Source organism: Orbicella franksi, chromosome 13 (genome assembly GCF_964199315.1).
Source record: "Orbicella franksi chromosome 13, jaOrbFran1.1, whole genome shotgun sequence".
Classification (NCBI taxonomy): Eukaryota; Metazoa; Cnidaria; class Anthozoa; order Scleractinia; family Merulinidae; genus Orbicella; species Orbicella franksi.
In genome coordinates this window covers 12,393,521-12,415,544 of record NC_138157.1, presented here as the reverse complement: position 1 = coordinate 12,415,544, position 22,024 = coordinate 12,393,521, and the positions used below count along the sequence as shown (strand labels likewise).

Sequence of the window (22,024 nt, the reverse complement as noted above, 5' to 3'; positions counted from 1 at the left end):
ATCTAATGCTAATATTTCCCAGCCAGCGTAATTGCAGCCTGTCGAGCGGGTTTTCTGTCGAGCGGCTCCGTCGGGTACTCCTGTTAAAGTAAGTACAAGCGAAGGAAGCCAGATTGTTTTAGAACCATATAAAGATAGCTGTCGGATGCTGAGTTGAAATACATTCTTTTGAGTGAAGCTCAATTTAAAACAGTCTCTGATAGTTATGGATATTGCATCTAACGTCTTTAATATTCAGTTGACACGGCAAGGTATGGGAAACTCGCTATAGTGTGTTTATAAGTTCTGTTACCCGTTTCAGACTGATCATTGATCATTTATACGTCTGTTACTCATCGAAATCAGCAGAATCTATAATCAGCATGCTTGACCGCAAAAGAAACCCTTTTGAGATTCATTCTTCCGTCGCTGATGTTATTTTATGCCAATGACATGAATTCATCGTTGTAAGAACTTCTAATTAGGTGTTTTTGAGCGTGGCGTCGGCGGTATGCGTCTGACTATTTCAAGCAGAAAAAATAGCTTTATTCAGCGTGGAAAGAACTACAGTAATTCTGCTACAATAATAGTTATTCAAACATGTGATGGTTATGTCCTTAACAATAGATGAAACACAAGAAAAAGTCTTTCAAGTTCTACACAAGTTAATGTGGTGAACTTTACTTAGAGTCGTGAAAATATGATCGCAGTTTTATATATATGATACTTTGTATAAACAATCAGACTTTTTTTCTTGAACACATTCCAAATGATAAAATTCATGACTTATAAACTTGAGAAGACAAAGTTATATCAAAGTTCTTAAAAGTTATCCAACGTGAAAGTAAGTAGATCAATTTCATACTGCTTAATTTAAAGCCCAGAGAAAACGATCACTAAGGTAAATTATTCCATAGCCTTTGATATAGCGTGACTCCTCTAATCTGATCTGCCTGCCAGACAGTTAGATAAAACAATAAGCCCTTTATTTCGCTGTATCGTGTCACGCTATTGCGTAATTGCAGCGTGGAGGCGAAAAATGATGAAAGCGATCAGCTGAAAATTTGATATTTTCAAGACCTAAGACCCTTTACTCCAAATTTATCATTTCTCCCTGGACCATTTCTCATCTGATATCAAACTACAAAACCAAGTGTAATGCAACTGTAATGCTATGTAAACTAAATATTTTTTTTACATCTGCGGTATTTTCATGAATGCAATCCAATTTGGCCTGATGCGCCCATTGCAGGTTGATACAGTCGACCCTCCGGTTGCGGCCACCTCTCGTAAACGACCACCTCTCCTCAGTGATCAGTTTTCCAAAATACCAAAAGTCTCAAAGTCAAATCACTATATTTGGAACCTCTTGTAAGCGACTACCTCTCGTAAGCGACCGCGACCACTTTTGGAGCTAAAATTTTGAAATTCTCTTTTGGTTTTAACCTCCTGTATGCAACCAGTGGACAGATAATAGAGCGCAAATTGAATAATAAGGTGTTGTCACATATCGCGTTCCTGGGTAGTACAAGAGACGAAAATTTTCTCAATGGGAACTACCGGATTTTTTTCTCCGAATTGACTTTTCACAGGTTAAAACATGGGGTAAGTCTCTGCAGTTACCATATGCTAATGAGACGAAATTTTGATCCAATATGGTCTAAGCTGTCGTAAGCGACCACCTCTCGTTAGCGACCATCTAGACTTGAAATGTTGGGTGGTCGCTTACGGGAGTTTCGACTGTATCAATGGGTAAGACATAAACAATTATCAATTAACAATTTATTTTTGTGAGTTACAATTGTTAGAGAACGCGCATTAGACGTTGTTTTGTAATTGGCTCTTTGTGATACCCATCTTAATAAGATAAAAATGTTTTTATACATTGAGAGGAGAGGATTAAATTTTGGTCTACTAGCGTTACACAGTGTGTCTTAGTTTGGCGGTGACCGGATAGCCAGAGAAATGTTGGGTTATTGTTGCCCTTGAGATGACGTCATCCTCCCATACACCATCTGACTTTCTCTTTCATTTTGAACATGACATGGCAGTGTGCGAAGTTGTTGCAGCCTTTAACTACCCATCTTCTCTTCCTTGGGTCTCCGTGAATGCAGGTTTGTTATAATTCTCAGTATGACACGTTGTAAGAGCTTTTAATTGGGAGTTGTTTTGAGCGTGGCGGAATGTGTCTGATATTTCAAGCTGTAAGAAGCGGATTGTTCAGGGTGGAAAGTACTACAGTAATTCTGCTACAATCATATTTATTCAAACGTGTGATTCTTATGTCCTTAATAGATGAATCACAAGACAAAAAGTGATTTAAGGTTTTCACAAATTAATTAATGTGGTGAAATGCTTAGAGTCGTGAAAATATGATCGCAATGTTATGTAAATGATATTTTGTATAAACAATCAGATGTTGGGAATTAGATGTTTGCCTGACAACACAATGTTTTCCCGATAAAGCTAACGCTAAAAATCACTCACTCACGATTTTGCCTCTCACAACGTCCCGAGTTCGATTACAACACACTCTTCGATGTTTAGACCACAAGACAAAAGAAATCGTACAATGTTTTCTTTGGTTGGCTACAGTTACTAACGATGACAGATTCGTGCCTGTCTCTTTCCGGTCACGCGTTAAAGGGGGTTTGATTATGTAAACAAACGATTTCCGACACGGACTTTGTTTTGTTTAACACATTCCAAATGAAACAAAATTGATGACCTATAAACTTGAGAAGACGAAGTTATATCAAAGTTCTTAAAAGTTATTTAAAGTGAAACAGGCTTAATAGATCAATTTCATTTTGCTTTATTTAAAGCCCATGCCAGAGCAAACGATCACGAAGGTAATTTATTGCATAGCCTGCAGTACAGGCGGATTCGCGGGCTCAGGTGCCATACACGAGCGCGCGCGAAACGCGAGGCGAGCGCTTCGCGCTCGTTCTCGCTCTCTAATCCGCCTGTACTGCAGGCTATTTATTGTATAGCTGTTGACTTAGCGTGACTCTTCTAATCTAATCTGTCTGCTAGATAATTAAAAAAAAAATTAAAACAAGAGGCCTTTCTGTCACACTATTGCACAATTGCACAGCGTAGGCGGAGAGTGTGAAAATAATCAGCTAGAAATCTGATATTTTTTAGACCTAATCAGGAGCCATAATGGCTCCTGACCTAATATAATAACCCCAAACAATTTATGTTATAGCCTGCGTAGCTTGGCGGTTTTTAAACAATTTTAGCGCGCTAAGAAAGCCGCGAAGCCGCGATAACGAGCGCCAAAGAGCGGCGAAGCCGCGGGGAGCCTGGGAGAGATACAACTGAGAAACCGCCCGCAGGGATAACCGGCAACTTTTTGTTAGTCCAATCCGCTAGACTGCAAAACAGTTGTATTTTTTCCGAACGCGAGCGACGGTCAATATTCGAACTAAAGGTCTGGAGCGAGTGTGAAAACGGTGACGGAGAATGAGGAGAGACGCCGGGCGTGTGAGGCTCGCGCGCTTCACACGCGAGGATCGCGCCCTCCGAAAACGTCCGAAAACGACTGTTTTGCAGTCTATCCAATACGCTGGCTTCCGGGCCATTGTCATTGGATCAGAAGGCTAGTACATCAATCAAAATTTTCGCTTTTCTCCCAAGGGACAGCTCCAAGGAACAACACTGATTACAACGCGGATCTTTGGCTTGTAAACAGAAAATAATGAATGAGTTGCCATTAATCGGATACCCGTGTTTGCGCGAAGAACTCTGGGATCGTCAGGGGGCAAACATTGCTAGTCGCTAGAAAAAAATGTATGGCGAAAAGTTGTTTCGAGGTACAAGAAAACGATTTTTGAGAGAGATCAACGCTTTTTTGCCGTCGTTTTTATCGCGAATGGATTTGGGCAATGTTGATATGTGGAATATGTAAGTTTTTGTTTGAATACCCATGAAATATGTGACAAAATCTACCGATAAACTCTATTGCTTGCGTGAGGTTTATTGTGAAATTTACATCGCGTAATGGTCTGAAAATATTACAAAATTAATTAGGTATGAATCGAGAGGAAATAACCCCGTAAAGCCTTTTAAGTTGTGTACAGGCTACGTTTCGCTTATTTGAAAGCTCAGTCATACAAATAAAACTGGAAATAAGCCCGGTGGCGATCATTGTACTGTATGCGGTTGATTTAATGACAAATGAGTCCGCGCGACTCGTGCTGTGTGGCTACTGTGTTGCTCAAAGCCTTTGTTTTGCTTTTACAAGCACGTCAGTATTTCAGTGATTTTGCTTTTCTGTAACAGATCGAGGGTGGCTCCTTGAATATATCTCTGAGTATTTGTATTTAAAGGTGCCATTTGTGCGTGATTATGCTTGCCAAATTTGGTATTGACAGTTGAGTGAAATTGCCCGAGATAAATGGTAGTAGTTCCTTCTGCAATTTTCGATTTCTGTTTTAGAGCTTCTTTTCTGTCTTTATATATAACTTCTCGGAGGGTCTTTTCTACCATTTGCTCAGGGTAACCTCTCGAGATCAGGCGTGTATTGAAATTTTCAATATTCTCTTCAATGTATTTCACAATAAACCTCACGCAAGCAAAAGGGAGTTTATCGGTAAATTTTATCACTTATTTCACGGTTATTCAAACAAAAACTTACATTTTCCATGTATCAACATTGCAAAATCCATTCGCGATAAAACAACGGCGGAAAAGCGTTGATCTCTCCCCAAAACCATGTTTTTGGGCGTCGAAACAACTTTTCGCCATACATTTCCTTCCAGCGACTTGCAATGTTTGCCCCCTGACGATCCCAGAGTTCTTTGCGCAAACACGGGTATCCGATTACTGGCAACTTATTCATTGAGAAAGCGTTGTCGAAAGCGTTTTCGCGCCTGAATATTCTTCGCGACTCTCTTGAAATTGTTAACTGCCAAACACGAGCAAGAAACAGCTGAAAACAATTTGCCTCATAGGAGAGATGTGATGGCCGTTTTCCCAACAGGCTCTGGCAAAGGCGTGATTTTTACCGTGTTCCACTGTTCGCGCTCGCCAGACAAGAATGTTGTCGTCTACGAGAGCCAGTATCGTTGTTAGGCTTTGCGCTTTGGTAGACTCTACAGTATCACAGTGACTTTTCCCTGCCAAGTTGGCTGGGAGTTTCTTATTATGCGTCGTTTATCTTTCAAGGTCAATCAATGGGCTTTGTTTGACTTGGTTGCTATGCGCCGGCTGCAACAAGCGGACAATCATCAACTAACCTTATCAAACATACGTAGACTGAAAATGTTCGAAAACGTTTAATAACTCGACAACTACGTAAACGTTTAATTAAAAAGTTTTAAACGAAGTCGCACACAAAATTTTTGGGCGAACTCGAAAAGTTGGGTGCGATAGAGGTGGTAGGCTCGATTTCCGCCGCTTTCTCGAGTCCGGTCTGCGTTCCTCCCCGAGAAGAGACGGCTGGACGCGTGAGCGGGGGCGAACTCGAAATAGAAATTTTATAGTGGGGGCGAACTCGGAGTAACTGCAGAATACCCTGCCATTTCAAAGCTGCTTCCTTGAAGACTGCGGATACGTGGATACGTAGTGGCGAACACCACCCCTCTCCTAAATATAATCCAAGTGTATATGGAAGTGGATACGCGGATACGTGTATACGTGGTGGCGAAGACCACCCCTCCCCTAGAAATGATCCAAGTGTATATTGAAGTGGATACGCGGATACGTGGATACGTGGTTGGGAAGAGCACCCCTCCCCTAGAAATAATCCAAGTGTATATTGAAGTGGATACGCGGATACGTGGATACGTGGTGGCGAACACCAGCCCTCCCTTAGAAATAATCCAAGATTCGAAGTATTAATGGACGAAGATACTTTGATCCATGAAGTGTAAAATGTTTTAATATTTAAAACCATTTTGACTGTAGCACGCCAATCTGAAATGTAATAATCACATTAACTAATGAAAACTTTTTCGAAAACTATATGTGAAAATATTTTACATAGTTTATATTGATTGGAAAATGTTCTTAACCGATGGAACCAGAATATCATTTACGACAAAAATTAGTTCAAAAAGATATGGGAATGTGTTGTACATAGTTCGTATGATCGTCGTTAATCACTGAAAAAGCCTGAGGGTACATGGCCTCTTGATTCTAACTCTCTCTTGATGGCAGGAGTGACACTGCGATGCGTTGGTAACTGGTATCTTTGCCGAAACTCTGTTTGTGAGCACAGATCACTCGGCCATGTTATTGAATCTGGGTTATTCTTCACAAAAACTGTGACAGGGTTTGTGGTTCGCGGGATCCTGAAGGAAAAGATTTTTCCCATTCCAGAGTTTTCCAAACTGACTATGGCATCTCGAAATTCTGCTTCCGCAATCCCACGCAACTTTCGAGTGGCGCTCTGCTTGAATGCCCTGAAGGTGAAGACAGGTCCGGAGAATAGGATGCAGGCGGTCTTCACTGCTAATGCTGTCGGCTGCGGTTTTTCGTCGTCCAGTGTTGGTGTTATCAACTCGCCCAGGAACTAAAAATATCACATAAAAAAGGGGGACATGTTTGTTTTTGTGGTCAAAAAAATACAGATGTGCGCTATTATACTCGTATGAATTGGAAAGCGTGGTCGTTGTTTTAAAGAACGAATGATTTGTATTCACATTTTTTATTGCTAGGCGCGCTCTTAGGTTCTTCGCTGTGTGATCTTAGGGTAATTTTTTTCGAAGCACAAAATCGGTTGGAAATTCTTTGTGAAATGTGCTATTTTAGCTTATTTTACGTAAACTATCATTTTTAAAACGGAAAACATACATTCTGTTTAGCTCTGTTGGGCTCTGACTCTTAAAAGAACGTAGAATGTACTCTCCATGTTACGGGTTATTATTTTCCCTTGGTAAAGTAGTCGTTAAAAGACAACACTGCGTACGGTGTAGCAAGCACGATGCATAGGTACGCCATTGTGACATTATTTAAAATTACGTGCATTTCAAATTAGTTACCGACTGGGTACGGCGTAAGCGGTCTCGTGGAAATTCGTGTGTATGGCAGGGTATGTACGTGGGGGAGAAATTGCAGAATACCCGGCCACTCGAACTATAAACAAATCTTTAAGCCTTGCTACGCGACTACACAGTTTGTGTATTACTTTCTTTTTTCACGTTTTTAGAACGAGAAATTGACACTTCGCTACTTACGTGACTATGGCTATTCGGCTGCGCGTTTTTGGATGTTATCACGTTGTATTATAAAGGAAGACCTGTGTTTTGTTTACATGTTTTGTATCTCAGAGAGATAGGATGAGGGGAAGTGAAATACTATGTACAATGCTTACCTCAACAAATATTTCTTTCTGTGATTCGGCCCAAGTAACGTAATCAATGGCACTGAGGAGTGTTGATCTTTCAATCTTGTCTGCTGGCGGTGTGGGTTGTGTATGCTCGAGAAGTTGCGAAGCGACATGGTTGAAGATATGGAGTGCGGCAGCTACGCGCAGAATTACGTCGATCTTTTTTGTCTTTGGCGGGGTCCTGCCTTCTGTAATGGCTTCATTGACTTCTGCAATGAACTCTTCATTGAGACCGTTGACAGTGTCATTTGCCTCTTGCGTCAGTGTGTAGCTTGAGCGCGATGTATGCAATCTAGCGATTTCTATGAATATATCTTCACAATTTGAAAGGGCACTTTCCTTTAATGCTTCCACTGCTTGGTTCGTTTCTTGTGGGGATGGCCTGAGGCATTTTGGAAATGTTATTAAAAATCGGTCAATAAGACCGTGTCCCTGGTCTAATAGCGTGACAAGGCGGGCGGCAAACGGAACTTGTGTAGCACCAGGTATGGAAAAAGGCGTGTTTGATGCAATCTCGCGCGTTCTTTCTGTGGCGTACCTGTATGAAGCTTCCTCTCCAGAAAATAGCTGACACAGAACTTGCACGTCTCCAGTGGTGTTCTCTTCGTCGGACTTCAGTAATTTAAATAAGACATCGTAAATCTCACCGGACAAGAGGAATCCCTTTTTGTTGTCAGCGATTGTCTTTATAAGTCCTGAGGATGTGCACTTTTGAATTACTGGAGATGAGGAATCTGTTTCCCTGACCACTGCAACCATCGGAGAAACAGCACATTCTTTAATGGCTTGTGATTTCCCTGTCGTCGGTGGACCAACGAAGATTGAATAGATGTTTAGAGGCATCTCTTGTGTGCCAGTGACAAGTGTACTTGCTGATCCAGCAATGAAAGTTGTCGTGGTGATAAGACTTGTGGATACGTATCCTGGATTAGTGCTCAAGGAATGAGACTTGTTGACGATGAAGTTCCAAACATTAGGCAGAAAAAGTTTTTCGAACGGATCCGGGAGCGCGATTAAACGTTTTTGAAGTAGTGCCCAGGTGCTGTCTGGTTGTTTTCGCAACTTCGCAAGACGAGAAGAAGACATCTTTACAAGATCAAGTAGTTGTTAGTATTGCCAGTGCAGCTTGACTATGGGCGAGAGAACGTTGTGTAGGATTTATTTGTCGGCATGTTAGCGTATCATTTGCTTTGTTGTTTCTATTGTTGAAACGCTATAGGGGCTTATTGTGTCATAAATGTGCGAAACATGTCATTTTTTTTTTTTTTGACACCAAAAATGAAAAATTGTTGATAATTACAGATAATGAATTTGAAAACATAAAGAGGAATTAGAGTAAAAAGGTATGGAAACAAGGTCATATTTATATGTTTTATTTGTTGGAGGTTTCCGTGCTATTGAATAGCCCTTTTCACAGTTCCCGGCGCCATCTTGGAATAGCAACCGCGCAAACACCACATCGAGGCTAACGTTGAGTCGTATGTTGCATTTGGTGTAATTTGTACAGGAAACGACGCCTTTCTTCGCTTTTATTCGCTTTCGTTCGCGTGTGTTCGAAGTTTTTTGGATAATGAACAACGGAAATAATAACCTAGATACTCCTCCGTCGACTTCGAAGAAGAAAAGAGGAAAACATTGTGCTGTGTTTGGCTGCAACAACAGCTATTATGATGACAGAGGCCTATTCGCAGGTCATCATTTCTTCCAGTTTCCAACTGACCCCAAGCGCAGAAATCGATGGTGCAACCTTGTAAAGAGGCAGCATGGAAAGGACGGGTTTAAGGTGACTGGTGCGACTGTAGTTTGCTCAGAACATTTTCGACAAGAAGACATTTTACGAAAACTGGGAGGCCGCTGTTACTTAAAGACAGGTTTGTAATAAAATACATGCAAGCCCATAACAAAATATCATATTTCATTACTCCTACATTTGGCTTAATTTTTTCATTCGTACTTGTCTTTGCAAAGTTTAATTTGACGAGAAGACTGTAAAGCTTTTGAATAATGATGTTTACTGTTCACATGAAAGATCCTGAAATATTATAGTTTTAAAGTTACAGTATTGTATAGCAGTGAATATAAACTGGGCTGTTTGTTGTACCTTCAATGTATGAATGTGTTCTGTAAATAAACTGAAGCCAATTATTATAGTTGATATTATTCATAATTGAAATTATCCTTTCACTGAGTTCATCGGCACTGTATCATTTATATTGCCATTATTTTTACAGGTTTTTATTTTTGATGATAACCTTCATTTTTATTTTAAGGTGCCGAGCCATCCCAGTTTGAATGGACTTCAAAGAAAACTTCACGAAAAGCTCCTGCTAAACGAATGCAAAGCAGAACTGTTTCTACAGAGGAAATGGATGTGTCAGATTCCATGGAAGGGTCACTCAATATGCATGTACCACTTGAAACAGTTTCAGCTGCCACTGAACAAGGTTCAACCTCATGTACGGATAATCTGGAATCAGCAGGATCCCCTGATGTTGATATTATTACAGAGCTGCAGCAGAAGATCACATTATTGGAACTAAAGCTAGGTGATTGTGAAGAAGAGTTGACCAAAGTGAAAAATGAAAATGAGCTTTTGCTAGGGCGGCAATTTTCTCTAGACAAAATAAAGGATGATGATTCAGCGATTTTATTTTACACTGGCTTTCCATCATATCAGGCACTGATCAATTTCTATAAGTTTATTGAGCCAAAACTGGAGAAGATGCAGTACTGGAAAGGAGAGCAGTTTGTGAAAGAGAGTCAGCCTTATCAAGAAGATGAAAATCGGAAAAAGCCTGGACCCTCCAGGAAATTAACATTTCTCGATGAATTTCTGTTGGTATTAATGCGACTGAAGGCTGGCCTATTTGTTCAGGATCTGGCTGACAGATTTGGTGTAAGCATCAGCCTTGTTTCAAGGATTTGCATTACCTGGATAAATCTGGTGTACTTTGAGCTTCAGAGTATTTTCCCTTTCCCTACCCAAGAGTTGGTACGCAAAAACATGCCAGCAGAGTTTGCGGAATTTTCTACAACCAGAATCATTTTGGACTGTACCGAGATTTTTATTCAGCGGCCGTCTGCAATGATCGCACAGTCTGAAACTTGGTCCGATTAATAATAATACTTGGAAGCTTCTTGTTGGAGTTACGCCAAATGGCCAAGTCACGTTTCTTTCTGACCTCTGGGGTGGACGTGTATCCGATAAACAAATTACCCGCGAAAGTGGAGTGCTTGATTTATTAGATAGTGGTGACAATGTTATGGTTGACCGTGGTTTTGACATAAAGGACATTGTGCCTGATGGTGTCACCGTCAATATGCCACCATTTTTAGGAGGACGGGATCAAATGACTGCAGCTGAGACAGAAGAAACTATGAACATTGCCTCTGTGCGAATACATGTGGAGCGGGCAATTGGTAGAATTAAAACTTACCATATTTTAGACGGTAACCTCCCAAACACATTAAGCCCATATGCAACACAGATTGCAACAGTATGTGGGCTGTTAACAAACTTTCTTCCTCCTTTACTACAACCTGCCAAACCAAATTCCTAGTTTGTATTGTGACTATCCAGATTGAAGAATTTTGTTATAGCTTTGGCTAATAATGGTAATTGTCTACGTGAAGTCCAGTTTTGTCTGTAATCATACAGACAGTAGCATAGCAAAAGTCTGATTAACTTTGTTTAAATCACAGGTATCAGTATGATTACAGACAGAATTGGCTTACACAAAGTCCTTTTACCATTATTAATCAAAACAGAATTTAAGAAGGATGGTAAGCATCAATTCAATGTTGTGGCAGTGTACAGTGGATGAATAGAAGGTTAATATTTATTTGAACACACTGCCAAATCATCACCTAATAACAAATTACAACATGTAGTTCTTACTTAATAATAATAATAATAATAATAATAATAATAATAATCTAATTGTAATATAATCTAATTGTCTAAAATTTAATTGTAGTTCCAAGAAAAACATCAACACCCCCACCCCTCTTGAAATGTTAATTATGCTTCATACATTTCTTTCTTTTTTGTCTTTGTAACCCCCCCCCCCCCCCCCCGCCCTTCTTGCCCAGGTACATTTACCCCTTGGGAGAATGTATAGGGAGTGAGTATTAATAAATGGGTGTATTCATGCAGAAAAGCCAAAAAAATCAATAATTATAACCTGATGTCACCCACCATGGGAAATTCAAAATAATCCTACTTTCAACTTAATTCAACTGTATTCTGTGAAAATACAGATAGAGAATAACAGAGAGACTGTGCAAGTGCAAATTCATCCCTGCACTGCCATGTATTTACATCATAAGTGAATTTTTGGGTAACATTGACTTTTCATTTTAACATAAATGAAATAGTAATGATGGTAGTAATAAATTAATAAATTTACTGCCCAGTAATACATCAAACTTTAGCTTATGCTTGTCTCTGAAATTTCATTTTCAAGCCAGCCCTTGTGCAGTGATATTGGCCATAGGCCAGCCAGCCAGCATGCAGGTAGAGAATCTTTCCCCGTTGTACTCATTTGGTAAGAAGCTCAGGAAAAAGTGCCCTTCTGTAGAAGAAGTCAATCTTGGGCAGAAAGTCACTGGACCAAGTATTGGCTAAGCAGATCTTCTCCAGAAAGAGTGGCCTGTCCTCTCCAAAGTACACTGTGAGAATAATACCTTTCAGATCCAAGTTGGAACAGTAGAGCTGCCCTTGAATTTGAATATAGTAGTCATGATTTCTTTTAAGCCTTACAGTTCCATCAGAAAGTTTCTCCAGAAAAAAGGTTTTATTTTTGCATGCCTCTTCAATAGTCATGCCAGCTTTGCTTAAGGGGGATTTAATTTCCATTCCCCATTTTTCTTGTGTGTGCGTGAAGGTGACAATTCTGTCTATGCTGGCTCCTAGGTATGGTTTGTCCTTAGACACCAGTAGCCCAACTTCCTCCACTGTGACATCAATCCCGGCTGTTCGCATTTCCCTAATATATAAGTTCACTGCCTTTGGTTCACTTTCAATGCCATATTGAACAGCATCTGTTGTGAAGTTTGAATAGAGAATTGATTTTACTTTATTTGAGGGTTCCACTTTAGTCTTGGCAGCTTTTCCAAAATTTGAGGCTGTCAAGAGAGTTTTCCTTTTTTCAAACCAAAGATTGTTTTTGTTTTGTCCACGTGTCAATCTTTCTGTTTCCTGGATCTCTTCCTGGGTGATAGTTAAGTTAGAGATGTGTTCATCGACCATAGATTTAAAGTGCTTGGTAGCTATATCATAACTATCTGTAAAGGGCACACCCTCTGGCTCCTCCTCTTGCTCTTCGGGGTCAGACGCCTCTAGACAGTTTGACTTGATGTCGTGAAACAAGAAGAATGAGCTAGCAGGGAGACAATTCTGAAGACTTTCACTGAAGGTTTTGAAACTCGCTTCCTCTATTGTTCGCTGATTTGGCGCTCTTGGGTCAAATTTTATGATCTTGGGTTGCAGACGAATGTTTTTCTTGCCGAATCGTATCTTTCTAATCAAGACCTGGTCTAGTGGCTTTGCTGCGACACTTTGGTTGCGTGGCACAACCCATACAGACAGCCGTGACGTGCACGACAATGGTTCAGCGTGTTTTTGCAATCCTCTCCTTGTGAAGTCTTCGATAGCAAACAGTACGCCTCCTACGTGGTTGCATTTTCCTTTGCCGAGTCTGCCAAGTCCAGCCGGACACGTGCACGCTGCTCGCAAAATGTCACACTGAGGTGAGAACTCCACTAAAACTCTATACGAATTCTTCTTCATTGAAGGAAGAACGCTGGCCTTAACATAGGTCTTGCCTTGATAAGCTTTGCTTTCCAGCCGTTTTACGTTGCCTTCGAAGAAAAATTGGTAACTTTTCAGCTTCTTGTAGTTTGTGCCTTTTAGCACAATGTGGCGGTACTTGCGTGTAGACACGACAAGGTAATCGTACAGCTGAATAAAGTTCAGTTCTGGAAGCTGACGCAAGTCAGTAGACCATCCAAGAGCGGAGATTTGTCTTAGGATTTCGTCGTATTTGAAGTCGCCAGTGATTTCCACACTTTCCTGGGCGTTATCAGCCGGCGTTGTTACGTTCCGCATAAGCAAAGCGTACACTTTCAGCACCAAGTCCGCCTTTATTCCGCCGGCTCTTTCCGAATTACTCTTCAAAATATCCCTCAGATCTTTCACTGAGAGTTTCTGTATATCCTCAAGGGTCGTAATTTCCTTGTCTTTGTACTTTATGACCATTTTGATCGAAGAAAATAGCTACAGAGAGGAACGCGCGAGCAAAACAGCTGTGATTTCTCTTTGTTTGTGTTTCCCGGGTCAACGTTAGCCTCGATCTGGTGTTTGCGCGGTTGCTATTCCAAGATGGCGCCGGGAACTGTAAAAAGGGCTATTACCGAGGTGCGATAAAGTTAAAGAGAAAGTTGAATTGTATAAGAACGTACGTTTAATAATATTACCGTGAGTTCGTGTGGGGGTAAATGAATATAACAAAAGGAAAGCTATCTAAACCATAAAATATTGTCTTTGGTTGTTTGACTGGGCTGATTTCAATTATTGTTACAGCGCAAAGTTATTTTTTGGGTTTTGCCTGTGCCCAGTGGGATTGGTGGTATTGTTTGTTGATGAAGAATAATAGAAGCTGTAACAAATGTCTTCTCTTATGACAAAGCGTGCGAAGATATTGTAGGTGTAATAAACAGAAAGCGGAAGGAATATTATTGATCATTTGTTGTAAATTTTGCATATGAAAAATAGGATAAGGACATCTTTTAATGCGCTATACGTTTATCAGATGTCTTATAACAAAGCGTGTGAAGTTATTGTCGGTGTAAGAAACAGAAAGCGAATGGAAATATTAATGGTCATTTGTTGTCAATTTGCATTCGGAAAACAGGATAAGGACATTTTGTAATGCGTTGCACGTTTATCAGAAGCGTAAAGAGAAAATTGGAAGAAAATGTACTCTGTGACTCATAAAAGAAAAATAGGAATACAAGTTGGGTGCGCGGCCGTTGAGCGTAAAGAAATAGGTGTACAATGTTCACATTCTATAGGAAGTTATGGAAGGCGTAATAACGAAACTGGTTTCTTGACGTATGATGAACTGCTTCGAAATCACCTTTGGACGAAAGACTACACCATTGAATGGTTAAAAAAAGAAAAGCTTCTTGCGACAAATCGTATATGTGACATTTGCTGTTCCGAAATGAAGCTTCGAGAGTGCAGTGACCGTTCTGATGGTTATGTTTGGGAATGCAGGAGGCAAATTGGACGAAAAAGGCACAGAACAGAAAAGAGCATCAGAGAAGGAAGCTGGTTTGAACAGTCCAACCTGTCCATAGAAGAGGTTATAAAATTTACGTACTGGTGGAGCCAAGGATTAGAGCAATGGCAAATTAAACAGCAACTTGGCCTTGGCTCCCACACTGCAGTGGACTGGGACATGTTTTGTCGCGAACTTTGTGAAGTGACACTGTTTGAAAACCGAGAGAAACTTGGAGGACCTGGAAAAGTTGTACAAATAGACGAATCGAAGATTGGAAAGAGAAAGTATCATCGCGGGCATGTAGTGGAGGGACAGTGGGTTTTCGGCGGAATCGAAGAGGAATCGAGAAAGTGCTTCATTGTATGCGTGGAAGACAGGACTGAAGGGACATTATTGAAGCATGTACAAGAATGGATTGAACCAGGCACCACCATAGTGAGCGACTGCTGGAAAGCGTATGTGAACCTAGATAAGTACGGATACATTCACAAAACTGTAAACCACTCTGTAGAGTTCGTTAGTCCTGAGGGTTATGACACAAATAAACAGGAAGGACACTGGAGGCAGATGAAAGTGAACCTTCCTACGCATGGAAGGAAGAAAGAACATTATTCGTCATATCTGGCCGAATTTATTTGGCGGTATGTTAACCGTGGAAAAGATTTGTTTATCGTATTTCTGAAGGATGTTGCACGTGTTTACAAATTAGAATAGTTGGACACGAAAGTTTGCTTTGAACCAGTATTTCTGATAGTATTTCTGACTAAACGATAAGTGTAATGGTAAAATTGTATTTCTGACAGAACGATCAGAGTAATCCTTTGTTTTATAACCGTTGAACTAGAATTTGTGACTAAAGGATAAGTGTAATGGTAAAATAGTATTTCCGACAGAACTATTAGAGTAGTGTTCTGTTTTTTAATCCGCGAAGTTCATATCCGCGTATCCGCGTATCCGCGTATCCGCGTATCCGCGTATCCACTCCTATTGCTCATAGCTTCGTCCCCAGGGTCTCTCTTCTTTCCATCCTCGTATCCGCGTATCCGCGTATAAGCGAAGCGTGAATCTGCGAGCGAAGCGAGTAGGAGTCGGAGCGTGAATCCGCGAGCGAAGCGAGTGGGACCGCTCTCGGGTCGTCCCGCTCGCCCTAGACTACACTCAGTTGGCTCGCCCTAAACCCAACCGGGAGCCTGTTCGCAGGCTATGTTAATACGATTCACCAAACCTGTCATCGGGTTGTCAAACTATGAAATAGGGGACGGCAATAAAAAATGCCGGTAATCCAGGTAATCAGTTCCTCGCGGCTTCGCTGCTTTGTGCGCTCGCACTCAAATTGCTTAAAAAATTGCTTAAACCGCCAAGCTACGCAGGCTATTTATATTATTTCTCCTTGGACCATCTCTCATCCAAAATCAAATTACAAAACCAAGTGTAATGCTACTGTAACGTTACGTTGAATAAATAACGTATTTACTTTTGCGGTATTTCACGAATGCAGTACGATTTGGCCTGATGCGACCCCCAGGGGGGATACTCCCCTATATGGGCTATATAGGTAAGTGCGGCTCCAAAGGGTATGGTTTTTCAGCTTTTTTGGTCATAAATAGGGTATCGATTTTAGCTGATTTTGGCCATCTTGGTCATAAATAGAGTATGGTTTTTGCACTCTAGCCTTGATATGGGTATTATCGAAAAGAAAATCAACAAAAGCCCTTCAAAAATTATGTTTACGGTTATTTAACATTGGTCTGAACAAGGGTATTAATTATAACGCAGGTCCGAAACAGGGTTTTGATTTAAGGGTTAGGTCATAAATAGGGTTTCGAATTTTTGGTCAGGTCATAAATAGGGTAGGGAATATCGCAGATTTTGGTCATAAACAGGGTAAGGGTTTTGGGAAGCGGGCCGCACACCCCCACCCGATTTTTTCTGGGAGTACCCCCCCCCCCCCACGGGGATGCGGCCATTGTTGATAAAGGGTAAGACATTTAGCACGCGTCATTACATGTTGCAAGTTATTTCTGTCAGCCACAATGGTTCACTTATTTTCAGAAAATGTGCATTATACATATGTTTTTAATTGGCTCTTACTTTCCATTTCCAAAACCAGCCGACATTCACAGGGAGAATAAAGGCGCAAAATGAAGAAGGAATGAGTTTAGTCTATGAAACAGATTACCGGAAAGTTGCAAATACTACATTGGAACCTCGATTATCCGTACCTCGATTATCCAGATTTCTCGATTATCTGGACTTTTTCTCTAGTCCCAATTTTGTCATGAATATTTATTAGTCATGATCAAGATCCGTAGCAATATTCTTTTTAAAACTATAGCATTGAAAAGTGCAGTCAAAGGCAAGTTTGTTTTGCTTTTAAAGAGCGAAAGCAGCGCTCGCACGCGACGTAACTAATGAAAAACACTCGAATGAGTTATGATTGGCTCAGAGTTGAGTGTTGTTTCAGGATTAAATGTTGCTTTATTTAAACAGTTCATGCGGACCCTCGATTATCCGGACTATTTCGTCTAGTCCCAACGAGTCCGAATAAGCGAGGTTCGACTGTACCACCTTGGTAACATGTACTTATGGCGGCTGCGAAAACGGGTGGGCTGGTCCATCTCAATGAAATAAAAAGATGATATTCTTGACATATTGAGAAAAGAGAGGTGTAAATCTGCTTAAAAATAACTTATTTCACACGAACTAAAGTGAATTTGTAATTTTACTAGGTCTTTTAAAACGAATATTGTATCACTTTGGTTCAGCTTGATGTATCTGTTGTTTGCATTCCCGTTGGTTTTCGTAACATGTCAATTTACACTACTTTTCGACGGTTGTTACCTTATAATTAAAAGTATCGCTTCTTTTGGGATACTTGCTAACAACTACAGATCCAATCAATTCTCCCTGAACTAGGTATTTGCCGAGCGTTTGAAAACGTGTATTGTTTTTATATAAATATGTTTTTGCTTTTGTCGCATCCGACTAGACTCAAACCAAAGAGCAGAAATGTTATAGTAAAAAAAAATGTTTTAAATATAAAGTTTGACTTGATCAAAGCTGTAAAAGCATTGAATATTTTATGTAACTGATCTAGTCTGTCCTCAGACCCTCTATTTTGTCTTGAGTTCGTCGAGATCGCAAGCGTAGCTAAATATTAACTCGGCGCGTGGGACAGACTAAACTTGATCGACAAATAAATATAAAGTCAGTATACGATTTCTTCAACAGAAGAGATAGCGTAAAGTCAGCTTTGTTTAAACAGGGCAGCCCATCGAGTGCTAGGCTGGTATGAGCAGTGGCCCTGACTATGATATGCTTTCACGAAACTTATAATAACTGTGCAACTTACGCTTGATTTCATATTGTTCTATGTAAGATTTCGGGGAGTGTTTAATCAGCGCGGGTCGCGGGTAAATCGGTGCGGGTTAACTAAGACAGTGTCCCAGGCAGTAAGATGGCGTGAGTTAAATACATTGTCGTAGTAAAATTCGCTTGGTGTGTTTTTAGTATTTTATGTCCGAGCAAATGGTAGTTAATCTTTATTTTAACACCGTTTTCCGACGCTTTTATAATATTGAGAAACTAGAAAGAATGTTTTGAGTAAGATATCGTCTTGCTGGTTCAACTCGTATTCGAATGAAAGCCGTATCCGTAAACTGTGTTTTCTCGATATTTCCCGTGTAATGAAAACTATAACAAAATTCTGGTAGGTGATTGGTTATCAATAGCGGCCCCGTTTGAGCGCTAATAGGACAGTTTGCAGGTCATGCTTGTAACTCGCCCTCTGGTGTAGAAACGGTTAAAATTAAGCGTTTCCTAGCGTACCTAGACGTGTTTTCTATCCAAAGCCCTTTACGCTCTCTCACAAACCAAAAAACACTGCTACGAAAGTCAAGCGTTCCCAGGATGTCCCATCGGCTGAACTATTCATCAGACTAAAATGAGTGACAATAAATCAAAGTATTTATTACTAAACTTCCCAATGATGTGCATATAATTAGCCCGGCTGAAATCTAGCACTAATTGCCTTGGTTTAGAAGACCTTCCTTTCAGTTATAAAATACAGTCACGCGTCGTGTTTAACGTAAACGTTGAATGCAAATTAAGGATCCTTCTGAGAAAGCTTCTTTGAAAACAAGCTGACCCAACGAAATGGAAATGTCATGAATTCGTGAGCTTGCTTGGTGTTTGCCCGATTAACGTTTTAAAAACTGGACAAATAAAGGCGGTAACTTCGTTAATTGTAACGGCCGTCGATAAAACCAGGAACATGGAACATTCCGGAACATCCCGGAACATCGAATAATTATCATAATTACGCGAAAAATATGTAAAATAAAATTTTAAAAAATTAAATCAAACAAAAATAAACTGGTATCGGCTCGGAAAATAGAAACAAAACAAAAACCTAAAAAAGGAAAAAAGAAAGAAAAATGAAAGTGACTGCAGTGAGTGAAGGCTAGCAACTAAGAAAAGTAATCCATTCCTTCCAGTCGTTCACCGTCAGTTTAATCACGTGACTGTCCTTTATTCCCAGATTTCGTTCTTCACAGAAAACTAAGGTGGTGGCGTTCGAACTCCTTAATCAGACCTAAAAGTATGGGTACACGAGTGTGATTTCTTTATTCAATTCATTACGTCAATACAAAGATGTCCGTATACACGATTTCTCGTGAAGAAATAGTTTCTCCATGAGATAGAAATAGTAACTCTTCGGCATCGAGTTTCTTGTCTAAACTAGTTCGGACTGCTCGACGTCTGATGTCAGTGTAAACAAATACAAAGACAAAATTTAAAAACATTTGGCGACGCGCGCGCTGTCTTGCAGGGTCGCTGGTCAGAACTTTATTGTCTCTAGAAATATTTGTTACAAGTGTCGCCAACAGTTCAAATGCATCTCCTGGAAAATGATTGTCCCGTACAAGTTAATACTTAATAAATTAAGAATACTCTTATCGCAGGCTTAAATCTATTCATCGCTAGTTCAAATTCACGTGCAGATCGTTATCTGACATTCGATCAAACTTAGTTTTCTATCGAGCCATTCGAACACCACAAAAGTAAAGCAGACATGTGAAAACCGCGCGTGAACGCGCTGCTCGATAAATCTTTGATTACCACTAGTTTATTTTATTAATAATAACTTGCTTGTTACTCGGGCTTCCGGAAAGGCCGAGTGTGCACTTAGTGGGTCATAGCGCCAGGCGTTCCTAGCGGAGCGGCGCGAAAACTGGGGATGATAAAGATGGAATAGGGACAAAACTATGGATACTGACTGAACAAGAAACTGTATGATGCTCAGACAAACACCTCAGATGTTGAAGAAATCAGGGATCAAAAAAGGAGACGCAATGAATTACCAGGCATTCATCGTCAGAATCGTCCATGTTTGTGTTGAAAAACAGAGTGCTGAAAAGCGACGTGACGTGGGGTTGTAAATTAGTCTAAGAGGGTATGCTGTTGACACAAGGGACGCTCGGGCAAAAATAAATCATAGTTTCCGTTACAAAATATTGACTGTACGGGACGCACAACCCTTTAACGGTAACTGTTAACTCTCCCTCATTTTGAAGATTTCTACAGGCTCGACATCTTGGCACAGTTCCTCTTTTCTTTTCTTTATTTTTCCTTAAGTCCAAATCTGTGCATGCTGATTTCTGGCGCGCGTGTTCTCTCAAAAGATCTTCTACTATTGTTTTCCTGGATCTGGGCGGGGTTGTATTTTTATAAAGGAGCTGCTCCGGGATAACTGTTGGTGTGTTACCCAACACTAACAAAACTTCACTGTCGGTTAGGGAGAACTGCTGTAGAAGATAACTGTTCTCCGGCACTCTTTAATATCTAGCGTTGTCCACATGATGTGTTTACATAGTTCTTTGCCCCAATTTTTTGAAAAATGTTCACATTAGCGCGAGGGATTATTTCCAGTTTGAACTTTGTAACCGAAACTGTCACTCTTAGAATTAACTACAATAAAAGTCCCTTCGAGAGACGACTGCGAAGAACCTGATTTAGCTTTAGTTGTCTCGTTCTCTTGCTTTGCTGTTTGAAACCTCTGTAAAAATAGCTGTTTCGTATCGGCCTGTAACGACCACCTCTTGCCTCGTCAGACCTCCTAGACTCGACACTTGCGTTGTGCCGATCGTACGGGTTAGGACTAGCCATCAGGATCTTCTACCCGCGGCCTTCGCCCTTGTTAGTTGACATCTTTTCGCTTCGTCTTGTCTTTGCCAGGGAGGGACCACTGCCTCCCTTGCCGTTGCCATTTTAAAGTGCCTTATATTCTACTTCCGGCTGCACGATGTCTCGGGCATCAGCATGAGCTGCATAGAGAAGGGACATGTTCATACGGTCTCTTTTCACCCAGTTGGCGTGAATGGTTTCCGCTTGATTCATTTTCGGAGTACTTAGTAACGGTACGATTCGACCCACCTGTGTAAATATTTTCGATCGTTGTCCTCTTCATTAAAATTCTCTAAGTCTTCCTTGACCTTGTTGACGATTGCACAGTTCTTTAAAAACGTCTTCTGTCTTCTTTTCTTAACTTTCAAGCCTGCCGGTTCCGGCAATCTTAGAAAATAACATTAGCTAGTCTTGACTCTTTCCTATCCAGGGCATGGGGACCAACTGACCGTCGCAAACCCTCCATATTTGGCTATGCCATATCAGTAACCCAGCCACGAAGAATAAAGTTAAGAAATACTTCTTATTTCGACTTTCTTTCCTTAGAACTTCGTAAAAGCTGTTCTAAAAAAGTTCGACTTAGCAGCAGTCTTCATTTTCACATTCCGTTGTGGCGAGAGGTACAAGTCTTCTGATTAGAGAATGACCGACGCTAGCAGTCAGTGAAATCAAACCTTTGCACCTCTTTACCTTCCCGTCGAAAAAACAAAATTCTTGACTCAAGATCTAGTCTTCAGTTCTGTCCATGCTAAGTGCGAATTTTGCTCTAAACTTACTGGTCTTAAAAACAAATGACGGCTTATCAGGATTACCACCCCGGTCATTTAATTTATAAACATAATATGGGTCACGAGAAAGGAACAGGTGTTTTAAAAATGTTATTGAAGATAGGTCTACCAAAGATCACCCTTTATTGGTGTTTATAATCTAGATAGGACCCTGCGCGCGCTCTGATTGGTCAAAAACCCATGTTTTATCAGAGTTTATAAAATAACTGAGATACTACGCACGCTCTGATTGGTTAATAGAGTTGCTAAACCTATGTTCTATTATACCGGTAAACCACGGTTCCCGATCTATGGCGGCTCTACGCGGGAACTAGACAACTCGGAACTCTAGCGATAACAAATGTAATAAACAGTTTTGCCTTTCACTGGTCGAGATATCAATAACACGAATATCTTTTCACTCAACATAAAAATTTGCAAGGAAAAAAAGGACCAGAAGTTGGTCGTCA

The 22,024-nt window shown here is 40.5% G+C and overlaps 2 protein-coding genes and 1 pseudogene across 2 annotated transcripts; 2 read left to right on the top strand and 1 right to left on the bottom strand.

Moving 5' to 3' along the window:
* The first annotated feature begins 9,077 nt into the window (after window positions 1-9,077).
* Window positions 9,078-11,386, top strand: LOC145465538 (uncharacterized; annotated as a pseudogene).
* A 469-nt stretch (window positions 11,387-11,855) lies between these two features.
* On the bottom strand, window positions 11,856-13,658 carry LOC145465537 (uncharacterized). The gene has a single exon (XM_081449317.1). It carries the CDS (start codon window positions 13,572-13,574, stop codon window positions 11,856-11,858), a length of 1,719 nt encoding a protein of 572 aa, XP_081305443.1. The 5' UTR covers window positions 13,575-13,658.
* Window positions 13,659-13,928: 270 nt separating this feature from the next.
* LOC145466665 (uncharacterized) lies at window positions 13,929-16,125 on the top strand. The gene has a single exon (XM_081450382.1). The coding sequence runs from the start codon at window positions 14,293-14,295 to the stop codon at window positions 15,313-15,315; it is 1,023 nt and encodes a 340-aa protein (XP_081306508.1). The 5' UTR covers window positions 13,929-14,292; the 3' UTR covers window positions 15,316-16,125.
* Window positions 16,126-22,024: the final 5,899 nt, after the last annotated feature.

Excerpts from the sequence above, each read along its gene's own strand:
- LOC145465537 (XM_081449317.1), bottom strand. The coding sequence starts at position 13,574 with ATGGTCATAAAGTACAAAGACAAGGAAATTACGACCCTTGAGGATATA.
- LOC145466665 (XM_081450382.1), top strand. The coding sequence starts at position 14,293 with ATGTACTCTGTGACTCATAAAAGAAAAATAGGAATACAAGTTGGGTGC.